The sequence below is a fragment of the Astyanax mexicanus genome, chromosome 10 (genome assembly GCF_023375975.1).
Source record: "Astyanax mexicanus isolate ESR-SI-001 chromosome 10, AstMex3_surface, whole genome shotgun sequence".
NCBI classification, from domain to species: Eukaryota; Metazoa; Chordata; class Actinopteri; order Characiformes; family Acestrorhamphidae; genus Astyanax; species Astyanax mexicanus.
This window is the reverse complement of record NC_064417.1, coordinates 9,334,685-9,354,362: the sequence shown is the minus strand read 5'-3', so window position 1 is coordinate 9,354,362 and position 19,678 is coordinate 9,334,685. Positions and strand designations below refer to the sequence as shown.

Here is a 19,678-nt window from a genome sequence, read left to right as displayed (position 1 = left end):
AGCATCTCCATAATCTCTGGCTTGTGTGACCATCTTCTACAAATTATTTGCCATTTTAGGAAAATAAATGTACATAGAACTATAAAACCTTGGCCTAGGGCTGTGAGACAGTATTTTTTTGTTTACTGTCCTTTTCTATGTGTACACATAGTCCCGTTTGTTCCTGTATTCCTGGTCCGTGGTTGTACGTCCTACCGTCAGTCAGGTCTCGTATTCCCATGTTGTTGCTACATAAGTATTCTGTGTTTCTTAGTTTGTTTTGTTAATAAATCACACTCGCTCATCTTATCTCCTTGCTGCTCCCTCATTGACATTTTTGATAAAATTGATTGATTGAAATTTCAATACAAAATGTAAAATATCTAAATTTGGTAACACTTTTACTTGGATGGTCCATTTTATGGCCTTGTTGATGCTCAACTGACATTCAACTAACACTGAATTGAATGTCCATTAAATTTAACTTAACCCTATGTTGAATGTAAATGATTCAAAATAGAACCTAACCCTACACCCAACCCTAACCTTAACCCTTAATCAACCATAAAATCTAACCCTACACCTCACCCTAACCTTAACCCTTAATCAACCATAAAATCTAACCCTACACCTAACCCTAACCTTAACCCTTAATCAACCATAAAATCAAACCCTACACCTAACCCTTACCTCAACCCTTAATCAACCATAAAATCAAACCCTACACCTAACCCTTACCTTAACCTAATCCTAAAATCTAATCCTAAACCCAATCCTAAAATATTAAGATAAGTGTTTGGATTAGAGTTGAATGTTGGGTTATATTCAATAGAGAATTATTTACTTTCACCTTTTAGTTCATTTGCATTTAATAGACATGTAGTTGAATGTTAGTTGAATTTCAGTTGAGCATCAAAGAGGCCATCAAATAGACCATCCAAGTAAAGTGTTACCCTAAATTTTGTTAATATTTGCATCCCATTTTTAAGCGGGTTAAGCAGAACTGGAATGTTTTATTATTAGAGAGCAACATTTCAGCTATTAATGTAAAATATATTTGAGTGTAGTTAGGCCATTCTTTAGGCCATATTAGAGTATTCAATAATCTCCTGCAAATTACCTCTAGCAAGTGTAAGCATATTCTATAATAGTTTTATTTAATGTTTAGGTGAATAAAGGTGCAGCTGTAATGAAGTGGTCTAGTGCTGTAAGAGATGTACAGTATTTACATCATCTGTTACTGACTGATGTTCATTACAGTTTAGGTCTATGGCAGTTATTCATTCCTTTTCTGTTTTTTTCCTCCTCAGCTAAATTGCTATTGAATTGTTTAACAGTTTGAAAAAACTTTGATTATGGAGGTGATTACAGAGAATATAATTGATTTGATTAATTAATGTACTGCCTAACAGCACTGTTAATGTTACCAGTGTCATGTCCTGGCCCTGTTTCCTGTCTGTCCTCGTGCCTGTGTGTGTCCCACGTGACCTGTGCCCCTGTGTTTTTCCACCTGTGTCAATTTGTAGCTCCGCCCCCTAGCCCCATGTGTTTCCACTTCCCGTGTGTGTTATATAGCCCTAGTGTTTCAGTCTGTGTTTGTCGGTCTTTGCACCAACTCCTGTCGTTTGTCTTTCCACATCTCTCTTGTTTATTTCCCGCGCTCCTTGGTTCCCTGCTTTGTGTTTATCTTTGTTTATCTTTTTGTTTGTTCCTGCCCTGTTAGTTATTGTTCTGTCTAGTCTAGTTCCTTGTTTATTTCTAGTTTATATCCTTGTATATTTATCCCTGCCCTGTTTAGTTTGTATTAGTTTCAGTTATTAGTTCGTTCCTTGTTTAGCCTCCCTGTTTATGTTATTGTTTACCCCTCGTTTGTTTTGGTTTATTTCTTTGTTCCGTATGTACTTGTTTCTTTGGTTATTTGTTTATTCGTTTATTTGTTTCTGTGTTATTTATATTTATTTATTAAATCTCCCTTACCTGCACTTGCGTCCGCCTCCTCGACTCCCTGCCTGCACAACCTCCCTGACAAGTAGAATAAAACATTTTACCTCACTATCAAATGTTTCTTTGACTTCTGCAACAACCTTTTCTGAAATCCAGATTTTGAAGAACCCTTTTAATGGTATTTTGTAATGTGTTATGATGCTAATTTAGAAAACCAAAGCTCTCAAATTAGTGAAGCTTGTGATTGGAACAGAAGTCAGCAAACCCACAGAGTGGTGTGTGAGTGTGTGTATGAGTGTGTTTACTTATTTACCCCTAAACTGTCGTTATTAATGTTCTGGTTGCTATAACTTGATGCAATTAGCCGGCCTAACAAATCAACTGAAGTATAATTCTCAATTCATTACTGTAATAATAGCGCTGCGTACCTGCGCTGAGCGAGGCTGCCCACAAACTGAAATCCGATTGTTTGACACGCGCGATTAATACGGCAGGATTGACTTCTCTAATTGTACCCCAACCCAGAAGGCCGCCATGCGGATCCGCTCTGATTCCAATTAGCCTCATCGCTGTCGAGAGCGCTTTATTACAGACGCAGCGTTCAGCACTGTCACACACTCACACACTACATGCCATCAGCTCTGTGTGTGTGTGTGTGTTCCTTGTTCCGTTAATTAAGTGTAGTCAGTGTTAGAGCTACACACACGGTCAAACACAATGGAACTGCCCAGCCTTTTTTTTTTTTTTTAGACTGACATTTGACTTTAATGTATTCTGCTTTGATTCACTCACACTAGAGCTTAGATCAGACCCAAACAAATGCAGCCTGTCCCTATCCGAGCCCGAGCAGAGTGTTAATACAAACTTTTTTAACCACAATTCCAAGTTGTTTGAATGAGTGAAATCTGTTTAGAAGGATGTTAATGAACAGAGCAGCATGGAAGAAGCACAAGCCTGTTATTTAAGAAAACTGTTTAGTAAAAATTAATAAAAAAAAACTCCAGGGTGTAATGTGGAAGAGTGGAGGAGTTGGCGTGTAAGCTCTGCGAAAGACAGATTATTAACAGGCTTATTAACATTTTAAACTTTTTTATCTTTACAATGTGATTTGTTACAATGCTATACTGTAATTATCATCAAATTATCAACATGCAATATCATGCAATAATTAAAGAATAAGCATTAAAAAACTTTAGGCATAGGGCTCTGAGTGTTTCAGCGGGCTAAGCACTGCCGCTATGATCGGGAGATCGCTGGTTTGAATCCTGTTCATGTAGCTTGCCATGCTGAGAGAGCACAATTTGCCTTGCTCTCTCCGGGTGGGTAGATGGCACTCGGAATCTCCCGACATCAGTCCAAAGGGTGATGTCAATCAGCACGAAGCGTCTGTGAGCTGATGTATCAGAACCGAGTTGCTGCGCTTTCCTCTGAGTGCGCTGTGATGCTACTCAGCAACTCAGTCTTCATCCTCCTGGTTTGTGGGGCATCACTAGTCATAGGGGGAGTCCTGATTAGTGGGTTGGATAATTGGCCTTGCAAATAGGGGAGAATAAATAAATAAATAAAATTATATAAAAATGACATCACAGACTAAACAATTGTTATTTATATATTAGGTTCTTCAAAGTATCACCTTTTGCTTAGATGGCAGCTTTGCGCATCTTGGCTGGATTTTCGCAGTCAGATTTATGAGGTAGAGTCACCTGGAATTCAGGCTTTCAGTTAACAGCTGTGCTGAACTCGTCAAGGGTTAATAATTACTTGAATTTCTTGTCTCTTAATGTGTTTGAGAGCATCAGTTGTAAAGTTGTGAAGAGGTAGAGTTACAGGTATACAGTGAATAGCTCTATTTGAATAAAGTTCTAATCCAGATTATGGCAAGAACTACTCAACTAAGTAAAGAAAAAAATATTTAAGAAATAAAAATCAGTCAATCTGAAAAATAAAAAAAACGTAAAATTATCCTTAAGTGCAGGGTCAAAGACCATCAAAAATGTTATGATGAAACTGGCTCTCATCAGGACCACCCCAGGAAAGGAGGAGCAAGAGTTACCTCTGTTGTACAGGATGATAATCAGAGTTACCAGCCTCAGAAACCTCAAGTTAACAGCACCCCAGATAAGATACACCTAAATGCTTCACATTTAGTATTTTAGTATTTTGGTTTGTTTTAACACTTTTAAGTTTCTACAAGATTCCTTATGTGTTCCTTCATAGTCTGGATGACTATTGATCTACAGTGTAAAAGATAAGCAAGAACACCTAAGATCTCTTTCTCTCCATCTCTCTCTCTCTCTCTCTCTCTCTCTCTCTCTCTCTCTCTCTCTCTCTCTCTGTAGGTGTTCTGTGATTATCACGGTCACTCCAGGAAGAAGAATGTGTTTCTGTATGGCTGCAGTGTGAAGGAAACACTGTGGCAGTCTGGATCTCCCGTCAACACAGCCTCACTAAAAGAGGACCCAGGATATAGAGTAAGTCTACTCTGCCTTCCTGTGACTTTAACCTCTTCAGACCCTGCATCCTCATATGGGGACTTTTAATTTTTGCTTCTCTGCACTATGATACTTCATTATTTTTAACTTTGACCCTCATATGGCCTTATATGGAGACCTGTACTATCTAGTGCTTACATGACAACATTACACTCAATTTATTGACAAACAGATGGTGGGAATCCCAGTCAGAAGTTTCCACAGCCAGTTCAGAGAGAATTTTTTTTTATTAAAATTCATACTAATCCCAAATAGGTAGACGAAATAGAAAAATGCACCCCAAACAAAAGTATTTGTCTCAGGAGGTTAAATAAAAAAAATCAAGCTTGTTAAAGTTGTTTACATTCTGCAACTGTTTTTTTTTTTTTCAGACTGATTCTTTTTTTATTTAGGGTGTGTCAATGCATCTTTGCTATGGTAAAATCCTGTGGGTGTTTTGGGCATAACGTGCAATAGACCAATAAGCATATCACTTACAATTCCCTTTAAGAGCCAGGTGAGCTCTGACTTTGGCAGATTGGTATTTTAATGGTGCATCACTTCTGCACTTCTGCTGTTTTGTTGATGTTGATGTAAAGGTTGGGTTTGTGCACTGCTGCATTGTCCATTTAAGTGGTGCACCTGTGTTTTCCATTCCATTGTTAAGATAACAATAGGCCAGAAATTTACCTAAATTCACCTCAATTCTAGACCACCAAGCCCATCACCATAGATACATTCACAAGCACTGTTGCTATTTAAACGGCACAGGTGGAAAGTGTAAAAAAAGACTGTTGGAGGGTGTAAGATAGCAATGAGCATTGTGACACACCTTGCACAGGGGAAAGAGGAAGAGAAAATAGGATCTGTTTGGTTATAAAAACTCCACAAGTTAAAATAGTTTCATTGCTGCTCTGTTTGTAGCTGCACTGTTTGGTTTGTAAGCGCTGCATCGTTGCTAGGTTACCTATGTGGCGGAGTGATACACGGAGAGCTTCGGTTATAGTGTATTACCGGCTGATAATGTCACTTATAGAACCACAGCCTCTCAGCCAATCACATTGCAGGGTCAGGACTAACTGTGAAATAATACAAAACAGTACACTCACTTTTTCAGTTCATTCCTTTACACAAATCCATCAGATTCTTCATCTTTAGTGTCTGAGTTTAACAGTTGGGCTTTGCCTCCATGTCCCAAAACATACCATTCTTCTGAGTTCTCACAAAAAATCTTGTCATAAAACGTTATTTTAGTATCGCTATCAATGTTGTAAATCTGTGCGTAAAAAAACTGTGTGGAGCACACGCTGTGTTTTTGTAGCACAATGGCTATTTCTTCTTATTTTAATGTTGTACACTACTAAGGATGCCTAAATCGAAGTGAACAAGGGTGTCGCCATGTTTTCCTGACGTAATCAGTGTACGGATGCCCACACAGGACAAATGCAAGGTCATTTTACACCATTGCGAGCCGCTGGATCCCGTAGGCACAGTGCAGAGACATTATCCAATATCTCCAATAGGCAACGCTGTATACCACACGACCGCTGTCGATTTTTGAGAAAATTAAAGGTTTTTAAGTGTGCATTATTGTCCGAAATATACAGTATACATAACAGATACTTTTCCACAATATTTTACGATCATTTTGCTTCAGTTTTTTCCCCCCGTTACAGGGTAAAAAAGTTAAACTGTGTGTGTGAGTTCTCCTGGGCTTTGGTTTACCCTGTTGTTGCGATGGAATCCACACTGTTTGGGTCTTAATGTTTACTTCAACAGGTCAGACACACTGCAGGTCTGATGTTGATGTTGATCAATACTCCAGTAGAAGAACTATCTGATGATTCATGCTTTTTATATCCGAGATAATCTTTGCTCCCTGAATTGAAACAGCCAGCAGAATTTATTTCCATACTGATCACACAAAGCCTTCTGACGGCAGGTGTGTTTGTCTGAATAATACATATAGCTTATATAGCAGCTTCTGCTGTAGAAGAAAATCCTGAGATAAACACAGTGGTGTTTCAGTGACTTCAGTTGTTTAGTTTAAGCTCAGCAGACGCTCCTGATGCCCAGTTTTGGCTGTTTTAGCGTAATGAGGTAAAAATAACTGGTTGTCTGTCTGTCTGTCGTACAGCCTTGATTGAGATGCCACTGGTTCCTTGAACGATTCTGAATATGACAGATGAGAAAAGCAGCAAAGGAAAATTGTTGTGCTGCTGATTTGATTGTTTTCTGATTGGCAGACCCGTAATTTAAGCTGCACTTTGCTGTTATTTATGAACTCTGCTCCTGTTTCACAAAGGGAATGTGCCCAAGATAAAACAGCTGTGATTTACTTATAAAAGAGTTGATGTTTTAAGGGCCCAGTCAGGGTATATGTAAAAAAAAAATAGGAAATAGAGTTAAAAAAAAAAAAAGATTTTTAGGTATGTGGTATAATATTTAGCTTGTACTTTACTGTATGAATTCACAAATGACCACAAATGGCGTTCAGGATTCTAGTATTGTTGGTGGTTGCTGTCTTTATGAAAAAAATCACCAAAAACAACTAGGGAACAAGAGGGAAAACACTGATTTTAAAATAGAGACAAAGCAAAAGACAGGCTGAAGTGCTACTAGAAGTATTTGAATTGTGAATCTTTTTTAATAGCTGCTTTTTGAGGCTGGGCAAAATTTAAATATCAAAAAGAATATAAGTCAAAGGCTCTTTGTTAGAAAAAATACTAAAAGCCTTAAATGTGTCATGGCAAGTAGATCTTATATTCATCCTGATTTTAAAATTAATGAGTCAAAAGAAACTCTTTCCCATTTCAGGTCTGGAAGTAAAATGTGTTTAAGTAAATTTGCGCCACTGACCAATTTAAACTCTGTCAACAGTCACCTCTCAGACGTCCATTCCTATCTTAGCTACGCAGGTGCAACGTGTGCACAACCAACTTTTACATCAACAATAAACATAATTAAACTAAATAAAATAATATTGCTGTTTTTGTAATGACCTGCTCATACACCTTCACAGTGTGAACGAAGCATGTCAGCTTCCTCTGCTGAGAAGCGCAGAAGTGCTGTGCAGTTAAAATAGCAATCCACCAAAGTCAGAGACTCTTAAAGGAAATGACAAGTGACACACTGATTTTTTTTTTCTTTTACATTAAACTCAAACTACACTCATGATTAATTAAGATAATTAGTACACAAGGCCTATTTTTTTATATTTAAAGCAGTGTATTCAAAATTTCTAATACCCAAATTATAGTTTACTTTAACTTTTACGCACTAAAACAAATGAATGAAAATGATATAAATGATCACTAGCCACAGGTAAATGGATAATAATGCAGGACATTAATTGTTTTATTTGAAATAAAAATGTATGTACTTTCTGTAATAATAATACTTTAGGTACTTTTATGCATACTTTCTGGAATTGTCCAGAGGTATCAGCATTCTGGAATCAGGTAATTAGAATTCTCTCTTCATTAACTAACACAATTTTTTTCAATAAGACCGTCTCTGCATCTTTTACTTGATAGTTCTACTTTTCTCATGGCAAAGAGAGTACGTAAAGTTGGGCTGGCTGGTCTGACAGCCGCTTAACAAATTATTGGGTGTGGGTTGGGTGGTGTGGGATGGGTGTTGTGGGATGGGGTGGGGTTGGATTGGTGTGGGTGGGGTGGTATAGGTGTGGGCGGGGTGGGTTGGATGTGGGCGGGGTGGGGTTGGATGGGTGTGGGCGGGGTGAGATAGGTGTGGGCGGGGTGGGATGGGTGTGGCTGGGAATTAAAAGGAATAGTAAAACATTGTTTGCAATGCACTATATTGTTACATCTGTTATCTACAAAACTTTTAATAAAAACTTGATTACAAAAAAAAACATAACCATAATACATTTTGATGATGATTACGATGATGATGACTTTATATACAGTGTCCTATATAGTCCTCATGTACACTCAACGTCAAAAAATAGTGGCACTGTGATCATCATCAAGCTTAATGATTTGCTGTCACTTGCTAAATGTCCAGAAGGCCTGGTGTCTAGGTGTGGGGAGCAGTTTCATGCAGTCTTCATCACGCACACTTTGACAGGCCAGTGTTATATTAATGAGGTCCTGTAACCTTTGTAACAAAGCCCTAGCTTTTCTGAACACACAGTCTGGTTCACTATTTCAGCAGGACAATGCTTAGCCGGACACTGCTGCCATCTCAAGAGCTTGCCTTCAAGACACAGACACTAAAATTTTTATTAGTAATAAAATGACTATATTTCCACTTTTTTCCTTTCTCTTCAGACCATTGCTAAAACTCTGGACCGGATTGCTCCAGCGTTCTCTTTCAACAGCTGTAACTTCTTGGTGGAGAAGTCTCGGGCCTCCACGGCGCGGGTGGTGGTGTGGAGGGAGATGGGAGTGCTGCGGAGCTACACCATGGAAAGCACCTACAACGGATGTGACCAGGGTATCTACAAGGTAAGACAGCAGCTTGTTCAAGCATAACAAATAACTTATCGCTCATCACTCATCACTATCTTACACCCTGTCAACAATCTATTTTCATGCCTGTTTCGTTAAAATAGCAACAGTGCTTTTAAATAATATCTACGCTTATAAGTGTGTGTGGTGTGTTCAGGTAAATTTCTGAAGTATTGCTATCTTGGCAACAGAAAACACAGGTGCACCACTGACTGAAAGCAACCTAGGCAGATGTCAACAATCAGACGTTCAAGTGTATACCCCCAAACGTGGGGGGCATGTAGCAGTGCACAAACTCATAGCAAACTTTTACATCAGCAACAAACAGACGGAATGTGTGTGAACAAGCAGGTCAGTTTTTTTTTTGCTTAGAAGCGTTGGCCACGTTTTACTGCACCATTAAAATAGCAATCTGCCAAAGTCGGAGAGAACCTGGATCTGAAAGGGAATGACGAGTGACACGCTGATTGGTTTATTGCGTGTTACGCCCAAAACACAAACATAATTATTTAAGAATCAGTGAATCAGAGAATCAGTGCATGCCTTTAACGGATGTTGAGGCGCTCAAGGTGTACTTTTCCTGTCGTTTTGATAGCAAAGACAGGTAACACTTTACTTGGATGGTCCATTTGATGGCCTCTTTAATGCTTAACTGACATTCAACTAACATTTAACTACATGTCTATTAAATGCAAATTAACTAAAAGGTGAAAGTAAATGATTCTCTATTGAATAGAACCCAACATTCAACTCTGATCCAAACGCTTATCTTAATATTTTAGGATTGGGTTTAGGGTTAGATTTTAAGCTTAGGTTAAGGGTTAAGGTTAGGGTTAGGTGTATGGTTAGGTTCTATTTTGAATCATTTACATTCAACATAGGGTTAAGTTAAACTTAATGGACATTCAGTTCAGTGTTAGTTGAATGTAAGTTGAGCATCAACAAGGCCATAAAATGGACCATCCAAGTAAAGTGTTACCCAAAGACACACTACAATGCCCTTAATCAAACTGCAAGGTGTGTGGTTGATTGCTTGCCTATAGATCACTAAAATAGGACCCTTCATTTCTGTTCAGTGTCACAAAAAGCTAAGTTTAAATACGTGAATACATTAGGTCAATTTAGTGATCTTCTAGGGAAAAGGTCAGTACGCTAATTTTAACACTTTAACACTTTATCTTTATCTTTATCAGGTAAACACACTCACTTCCCACTGTCTTTATGTTAATTCTAATGTTTTATATTCACAGATAAAGAGAATGCAGAGTTTTACTGTTTTGTATTTAATAATAATGCTAATAAAACCAGACATCTTTCTGGATATTTTCTATTCTGTGTGTTTGGGAGCATTTTAGACCAATTTAAGACCAACCGCTTAAACATGACCTTCTTCTCTTTCCTGCGTTCACTCCATCTGCCCTTCCCACACTTCTTTTCTGCTCTACTGGTGCTGGACTCCGTCCCCCGGCAGTTCATTACCTTCCGAAGCCGCTAATGCGCTAATCATTTATTAGCCTGCTTATTTAGTCACATGTGGTTTGCTAATCATAGCCCAGATCCCTCTCTGCTAGCCTCTGCCTTTAGCATCATTAGCTCATTCATATCTGAGGACTTGCATAACAGATGTTATTTTTCTGAGCTTCTGGTTTTTGAGACATGTGGAGGAAAAACATTCAAGTAACGTGCTTGGTTTTAGGATCGTATTTGCAAGTTCTTTGTATCGTTATTTGTATTCTTTGTATTTAGCACACAATTACTGGTAACAATTTACATGAAGTGCTGACTAACTAACATGAATTAATGCATTAGTTAACATGAATAAGACATGAGGTAATACAGTAACAATGCTTAGGTAATGTTAATTAACTAATGTTATTTTCACATTACAAGTGAATCCTTTGTTAAGATGAACAATAAATCATATACTTTATCGTCATATACTTTACTAATGTTAAGTAAACTTCTTGTCATTTGCTTGTGTGCTGCAGTTATGTATACAGTAATCGTTTTATATTAATATATTTATTAAGTTAATATTAATCTGGATTGTGCTTATGCTTATGAAATTCAAGTTACTTGTAGAAATTGCAAATATAAACCACGATTAACCAATAATGCCTTTGTTAAGCATGATTAACATCTGTTAAACATTACTAAGCCCTTATACAGACAGCTCTGTTAAGTAAAATAAATATATGCATAATATAAAGTAAAATTTAAATAATTCTAATCCATGCAGAGATGTATTTCCAATAAAAGTAATAATGTAAAATATGTCATATTATATTACTTAACTGACATTAGTAATTAAAATAAAAAAACTGCCTACCACTGCTTAAGTGTTATCACAGCCAAATATATTTATAACTAATATTTAATTAATAAATATTTAACAATTACTGTATGCAAAGCTGCAGCATATAAGCAAATGACAAGAGGAGCAGTTGTTACTTGTTTACCTTAGTTAACATTATTAATGGAGTATATGATTTATTGTTGTGTATTGTGTATAGTACTGTGTTTAATTAACATTACCTAAGCATTGTTAATGTATTACCTCATGTCTTATTCATGGTAACCAGTAAGAGGTATTTTAACATACATATAAATGGTTTCAATATTGCGATGTTAAAAAAAAAAAAACACACAGTACCTCTTCTTATTCAAGGTGTTTTCTTTCTTTTCTATGTTTTTTTTTTACATTGTAAATTTAATATTAAAGACTATATTAAAGCTAGTCACATACATGAGTATTTAGTAAAAGAAAAGTGTTAAACAAACCAAAATATGTTTTATACTTTAGCACATTTATCTTTGAGGTCAGATCTGCACACTCTTGGTATTTTAATCTCAGTGTCTTCATGAGGGAGAATCACCTAGAATAGTTTTCTCAGCATCTTGAAGGAAGGAGTTTCTGGAGGTGCTGAACAATAGCTGCTGCCTTTCCTTCATGCTGTGAAGCTTCAGCTCATCCCAATTAAATCACCTCAAATCACCATCTCAGCTGATCAGATTAAGATCAGGTGATTGTAGATTTGTGTACTATGTAATTACATATGTGTCCTTTAATTGTTCACATATCACATATCTTATAATATTTTTTTTTTATAAAGAAACCATTTAAGTGCCAATACACTTCCTTTGATTCAGTTTGATTCAAATGGTCAGTTTTGAGTAAATCACTCTGGACATTAATTACAGCCTGAAAAAGGAGCTGGAAATCCTTCTTTTTGTTGTAGCTTGAAAAAAAGGCTAAACTTCAGACTTCAAAACGCCCTCTCAGCATCTACAGAGCGCAGCAATCGCTCATCCTCACCAGGCTTCAAATGAAACAAATCAAACAGGCTCTGCTTGTTCTCCCAGCAGGGAGGAAAGAAAGAACACTCTTCCCATTAACAAATACAGCGCTGCCCACTCTCTGCTTTACTGTTGTGTTATATTGCGTTGGACTGCATTGTTTAGCGCTGTTCTTTCTGTCAGTTTTCGCTGCTTTCAGACAAAACCTGTCAGAGCACAAAGCTAGTTTAAATACTGACAGAGTGATTGATTGATTAGTTGATTGGGTTAGTATTGATCCATTTTATCCATTGATTTGTACATGAAGTCATCCTTTCAACAGTGTAGAAATAGCCTGAAAAAAAACATATCTTGGAAAACGTCTTTTTGAAATAGCATGTGAGCATACTGTATACTGAGGCTATACTGAGGCTTATTCAGTATAAATCACTTTAGCTCTACAGATTTGGACAATGAAACTGAAACACCTGTCTCATTTTAGTGTGGGAGGTTTCATGGCTAAATTGGAGCAGCCTAGTGGCCAATCTTCATTAATTGCACATTGCACCAGTAAGAGCAGAGTGTGAAGGTTCAATTAGCAGGGTAAGAGCACAGTTTTGCTCAAAATGTTGCAATGCACACAACATTATGGGTGACATACCAAGAGTTCAAAAGAGGACAAATTGTTGGTGCACATCTCACTGGCGCATCTGTGACCAAGACAGCAAGTCTTTGTGATGCATCAAGAGCCACGGTATCCAGGGTAATGTCAGCATACCACCAAGAAGGACCAACCACATCCAACAGGATTAACTGTGGACGCAAGAGGAAGCTGTCTGAAAGGGATGTTCGGGTGCTAACCCGGATTGTATCCAAAAAACTTAAAACCACGGCTGCTCAAATCACGACAGAATTCAATGTGCACCTCAACTCTCCTGTTTCCACCCGAAACTGTCCGTCACCACAATAAATGATTGTGGTCTAAAACCAGGTGTTTCAGTTTCATTGTCCAACCCCTGTACCTATTTACAGTTTACAGTTATAAGCAGTGTAACTGTGTAAAATGAGATAGAATGTAATTTTACTCTTACTGTCAGAAAAAAAACCCTTCAAAGTCTCTAAAATGGATTTTGACAGAACTATGGCAAAGTCATGTTATATATTCAGTCAAGAAATCACATTTGCATTACCAATCAAAAAATAATAGTAATTTTTCATTATTTAAAAATGTTCTGCATTGTAGATTAATACTAAAGTCACCCAAAAAGGAAGAAGAAAAGCGTATGGAATTATTTAATTAACAAACAAAAAAGTGTTTAACAAACCAGAGTATGTTTTATATTTTAGATTTTTCAAAGTAGCACCTCTTGGCTGGATTTTCTCAGTCAGATTTATGAGGTAGAGTCACCTGGAGTTCAGGCTTTCAGTTAACAGCTGTGCTGAACTCATCAAGAGTTAATTACTTGAATTTCTTGCCTCTTAATGTGTTTGAGAGCATCAGTTGTAAAGTTGTGAAGAGGTAGAGTAACAGGTATACAGTGAATAGCTCTATTTAAATAATGCTCTAAGTCTTATTATGACAAGAACTTCTCAACTAAATAAAAAATAAAATACTTTAAGAAAAGAAGGTCAGTCAATCCGAAACATTTCAAAAATTTGAAAAAAAAAAAAAAATGTTAAGATGAAATTGACTCTTAATCAGGACCACCTCAGGAAAGGAAGAGCAAGAGTTATCTCTGTTGCACAGGAAAAGTTCATCAGAGTTACCAGCCTCAGTATGTTGGTTTGTTTAACACTTTTAAGTTACTACATGATTCTGTATGTGTTTCTTCATAGTCTGGATGACTAAGTATTTACAGTATTTACAATGTAGGGACAAATTTAATAAATTAAAACATAGAATGAGAAGGTACTGTACTGTATGTTCAGACCTTTGCCTGGTTATACCACCTTTAGCAACTATCACTGCCCACATATTCTTTGTATGTAGCAGCTAATATAGCCCAGGGTTGTTCAATCCTGTTGCATGCCACTATATCAGTGACAAAATTGCCTATTTTTGCTTTGCACACCCACATATACTCAAGTATAATAAATGTATGTCAAGAAAATAAATAAAATGCAAGAAAATGTAGGATATCGGTCTTTTGCTCTTATAATAGACCTCGTCTGTGAGGTTTTCATCCCCCAGAAATGGATTGAGTTGATGTGCCTTTCTGGGCCTCCTACAGAGCCTAACACGAGCTTGTTAGGAGCGCACAGGTGGAGGTGGATGTTAGTAATTACTGTGTGGTTGTGTTTGGAGGAAAGCCAGCGCTGGTATTACGTTTCTAAGAAGCATATTAGCACCCTGATGCCGTCTAGCAGTGTCTGTTCTTATTGATCTTCGGATGATGCCTGTAAATCCCTCCTATTTTAACCTTTATATATATATATATATATATATATATATATATATATATATATATATATATATATATATATATATATATATATATATATATTGTGCATTCTGTAGCCTTTATCCGTGCCATTATCCTTAGCCTTTCAGATTGCAGGGATGGGTGTTTTGGGACTCCCCAGGCAGCTGAGGCTGTTTCAGATACGACACACATGAGAGTCTCCCCCAGACCACCGCGGCAGCGTGTAATGAGCGTCAGCATAAACCTCGGCAGCGCGGTCCGTCAGCTGCGGAGAAGCGTGTCAGCCAATATACAGGACATATGAAGCCCTAACTGCGTGGAGATTTGGGCTAATGGATCAGAAAACCAGACATTTCATTAAGAGGCACGCAGTGTGAGCAGGTGGAGGGCCAGATGTGTTGGTGCACACACTTCTTAGTTTTTTGGGCTCTGGCCCGAGTGGTTCTTGATTAAAAAGTCTGTACTAATACTCGCCACAGACATCAGGAGTCTGCCAGACCATTACAGTGCACCGCAGACTCAAGTGGGCTTTCTTCTGCTCTTTTAATGTGAGTCTGAGAGAGCTGGAGAGAAAGAGAGGAGCCCTCCACTTGTTCAAAGCTAATTCATGCCAATTAAGGCCTCAGCGAGATGTGGAATTGGCTTTGAGATCCATGGGGGAGAAGGATGTAATGGCCTACTCAGGCAGCGAATGAGGGGCTGAGAGTCTGTGACTTTCCACTGACATCACTGCCTGGAGTGGAAGTACAAGGTTGGTGTTTGTAATAAAGTGACCTTTGAGTGGAAGTACTAGGCTGCTGTTTCTATTAAAGTGGCCAAAAATGGATGCTTAAGGGTAAGGTGTTTCTAATAAAGTGGCCAGTAAGTGGAAGCTCTAGGTAGTGCATCTTAAAAAATGTGAATATCATTGAAAAGTTACTTCATTTCAATAATTCAGTTCAAAAAGTGAAACTCATATATTATATAGATGTATTACACACAGAGTGATCTATTTTAAGTGTTATTTTATTGCTGATGATTATGGCTTACAGCCAATGAAAACCAATAAAAAATCAGTGAAAAAATGGCAGTGAAAGCAGTGTGCCAAGTCCTGCTGGAAAATGAAATCTGCATCTCCATAACAGTCGTCAGCAGAGACAAGTATGAAGTGCTGTAAGATTTTGTGGGAAAACAAAACTGCACTGACTTTGAACTTGATAATATAAATACATATATACACTGTAATATATACAGTGGATCAACACCAGCAGATGACATGTCTCTCCAAACCATTACTGATTGGTGGAAACTTCACACTAGACCTCAAGCAGTTTGGACTGTGTGTCTCTCCACTCTTCCTCCAGACTCTGCTCCCTTGATTTTTCTAAATGAAATGTAAAATTTACTGATGATCAGTGATGGTTTGGAGAGACATGTCATCTGCTGGTGTTGGTCCACTGTGTGTTATCAACGTTTTTTTCCGGAATTTTTTACAGCACTTCATGCTTCCCTCTTCTATAATAAAAAGCCTGTTCTGTGGGTCAGACATTAAACAGACATCACACACCCTATAAAACGTATTTTAGGAAGGTAGTCAACAGCAAGCATACACTCACCGGCCACTTTATTAGGCACAACTTGCTAGTACCGGGTTGGACCCCATTTTGCTGTCAGAACTGCCTTAATCCTTTGTGGCACAGATTCAACAAGGTACTGGAAACATTCCTCAGAGAGTCTAGTCCATATTAACATGATAGCATCACGCAGTTGCTGCAGATTTGTTGGCTGCACATCCATGATGCGAACCTCCTGTTCCACCACATCTTAAAGCTGTTCTATTGGATTGAGATCTGATGACTGTGAAGGCCATTTAAGTACAGTGAGTGAACTCACTGTCGTGTTCAAGAAACCAGTCTGAGATGACTCACGCTTTATGACATGGCACATTATCCTGCTGGAAGTAGCATCAGAAGATACAAGTACACTGTGGTCATAAAGGGATGGACATGGTCAGCAACAATACTCAGGTAGGCTGTGGCGTTGCTCATTGACATGATGATCAATTGGTACTAATGGGCCCAAAGTGTTCCAGGAAAATATCCCCCACACCATTACTGCACCACCACCACCAGCCTGAACTGTTGATACAAGGCAGGATGGATCGAACATAGCTTTCATGTTGTTGATGCCAAGTTTTGGTGAGCCTGTGTGAATTGTAGTCTCAGTTTCCTGTTCTTAGCTGCAGGAGTGACACTCGGTGTGATCTTCTGCTGCTGTAGCTCATCATCCGCCTCAAGGCTGGATGTGTTGTGCTGATGTTCAGAGATGCTCTTCTGCAGACCTCGGTTGTAACGAGTGGTTATTTGAGTTGCTGTTGTCGTTCTATCAGCTGGAACCAGTCTGGTCTTTCTCCTCTGGCATCAACAAGGCATTTGCGCCCACAGAACTGTATCCGCTCACTGGATATTTTTTTCTCTGTTTCAGATCATTCGCTGTAAACCCTAGAGATGGTCGTGCGTGAAAATCCCAGTAGATCAGCAGTTTCTGAAATACTCATACCAGCCCGTCTGGCACCAACAATCATGCCACGTTCAAAATCACTTAAATTACCTTTCTTCCCCCATTCTGATGCAGAGTTTGAACTGCAGCAGATTGTCTTGGCCATGTCTACATGCCTAAATGCATTGAGTTGCTGCCATGTGATTGGCTGATTTGACATTTGCGTTAGAGGTTAGATTCTCTGCCCGAACCCGACCTGACCCGAGGCCCGACCCGAAATCGTTTGGGCCGAGATTTCCCACCATATTCCTCGGGCCGGGTCGGGTCAGGCTCCAGAAAATAGTCTGAGATGTAGGCAACTGTTTTTAAATTATTTTTTTATTTTTAAATAAAATAACGAAAACTGAAAGTGAAATTAAACTAATTCATTTATAATCGCTGTTTTCACTCCCGCAGTTGTAAAGCGGGGGGTGTTGTGCCGATTCTGTCCACGAAGCGGGAGTCGGATTCAGCAGGGAGTCGGACTCGGCACAAGTGCGGCGGCACCTCGCGGTCCGCGGTGTTAGTTGTAAGCGCTCGCGCTAGCCGCAAAATACGACAGAAAACACTGAGAGAGCTGCAGAGTTATGTATGGGACTAGAATATGAGCACGAGGAGATAAAAGAAACCTTTACCTGTGAGTAGCTCACATCAGAACACGCAAATCTCTCTCTCTCTCTCTCTCTCTCTCTCTGTTTGTGTCTCTCTCTCTCTCTCTCTCTCTCTCTCTGTTTGTGTCTCTCTCTCTCTCTCTCTCTCGCACGTGAACTCCTCCGCGTTTGACCTGCAGCACTGTGTTTAGCTGTTCTTTATAAATCATTTTAATTAAATAATAGTTCTATGCTTCTATGTTACAGTGTTATTTAACATAATTCTGATCATATTTCGCTCATTCAATCAGCCCGAAACAGCCAGTTTATGGGGCGGCTCGGGCTCGGGCTCATAATAACAGTTTATGGTTCGGGTTGGGTCGGGCTCGGGCAGAACGTGCACGGGCTCGAGCTGGGTCGGGTCAGATTTTTTGGGCCCGATCTAACCTCTAATTTGCGTTAAAGAATAGTTGGACAGGTGGCCGGTGAGTTTGTGTTTATGTAGTAGCTTTCCATGGGCTGGTCTAATATATTGCTGTCTCTAAAATAAATAAAAAATATATAGGGTGTATTCTTATTTTTTTTAATGTTAAACTGGTGGTTGTTGGTTATTTTGCCCAATATGTAACAAGTGTACGAATGTGACATTGAATCACAAACTTGCCTTTTTATGGTTTTGGTGGTTGGTTTTTTTCTTTTTTGTTAAAAATTTAGGTCCAGTGGGAATCACTATGCAGCTAAATCACAGTAGTTGCAGGAGATTTGGGTTATCTGAGTAAAATTTGCCTGCCAGTATACAGTGTTTGCAGCAGTGCTATAAATGTCATTTGGCCTACTTTTCTGCTCAGTCTTTACCATTAAAACAGGTTTTAGTTGATGTAAAGGAAAAAAAAAACACACTGTAATGCTTTTAGTGTTCTACCTAACTTTTAAACTTCTTAACTTTTCCATGACGTCTTAGATGTTCTACTGCTTCTTCCATATGCAGTGAAGATCTCCCCCAGATACAAAGTGAAACATTTCCATTTAACCCAGCCAGTCAGTGACACAGACGCCAGCTTTCTTTCTTCACGCAGTCTCAATGAAGACGAGCCTTTTCCTAAATTAAAGGTAATCTTCAGAAAGAATCTCCTTTGCATCACAAGACAGACACTTCTAATCACCCCAGATCAGCCGTTTGGAGCTGCTGAATGAAATGCATTCTCGCTTTCCCCTCAATTTAATCAAGTCTTTGTCTTTGAGATGAAACGTGTGGCTTAAAATGAGCAGCTATCTTAATGAGATTAGCGCAGAGAGCTTTAATTAAGCACCTGAAGTGATGTGGCTCTTTTTAGGTTGTGTTTAATGGTCCAGGTGGTAAACATTTCATGTCATAGAACAATAAAACTGATCAAACTGGGGGAAAAGGTGTGTATTTCTGCATTTAGCATCATTTTGGGCTTCTGTGTAAGTGTGTACATTTGCTATGTACTAAAGCATTTTTGTAAAACATAAAATCTCTTATTTTATTACATAGAATATTTAGAATATACTGTTATATTTCTAATAGGGTCAATAGAGGCCAGTCCAGTCAGGCCCTTTATTTATTTCAGAAATTGCACTTTACTGTAAAGATAACGTCCATAAAAACAAAGTTATGTTATTGATTTGACACAAAGGTTAGCATGCACTGTATTCCATACAGCATTTAGGCATAACATAAAAAATACTGGCCTAACATTGTGTAGGTCTCCCTTAGGCTAGCATAACAGCTTTGATGCATCAATACATAAACTCCACAAGAACTCTAATTTACCATCAAGCTGTAATATTTCTCCATAGGTTGCCTTGTCTTTGTATTTATATACCATATTTTACACACTATAAGGCACACAGTCAATAAACGTCTGTTTTCTGGTCTATTTTCATACATAAGGCACACCGGATTACAAGGTGCGTTTTAAGCGACACTAGTAAAGAACAAGGGTGTCGCCATCGTTCCCTTCTGATGGGGAAGCTGTGAG

General features: G+C 38.4%; 1 protein-coding gene across 2 annotated transcripts in view; it reads left to right on the top strand.

Moving 5' to 3' along the window:
• LOC111195774 (cytosolic carboxypeptidase 4) overlaps positions 1-19,678 on the top strand; it is a 367,388-nt gene that overhangs the window by 276,477 nt on the left and 71,233 nt on the right. For both annotated transcript variants that reach the window (XM_049483983.1, XM_049483982.1), the window contains 2 exons: positions 4,263-4,394; positions 8,690-8,866. In XM_049483983.1, coding sequence (XP_049339940.1) covers positions 4,263-4,394; positions 8,690-8,866 — 309 coding nt within the window. The remainder of the gene's footprint in view (positions 1-4,262; positions 4,395-8,689; positions 8,867-19,678) is intronic.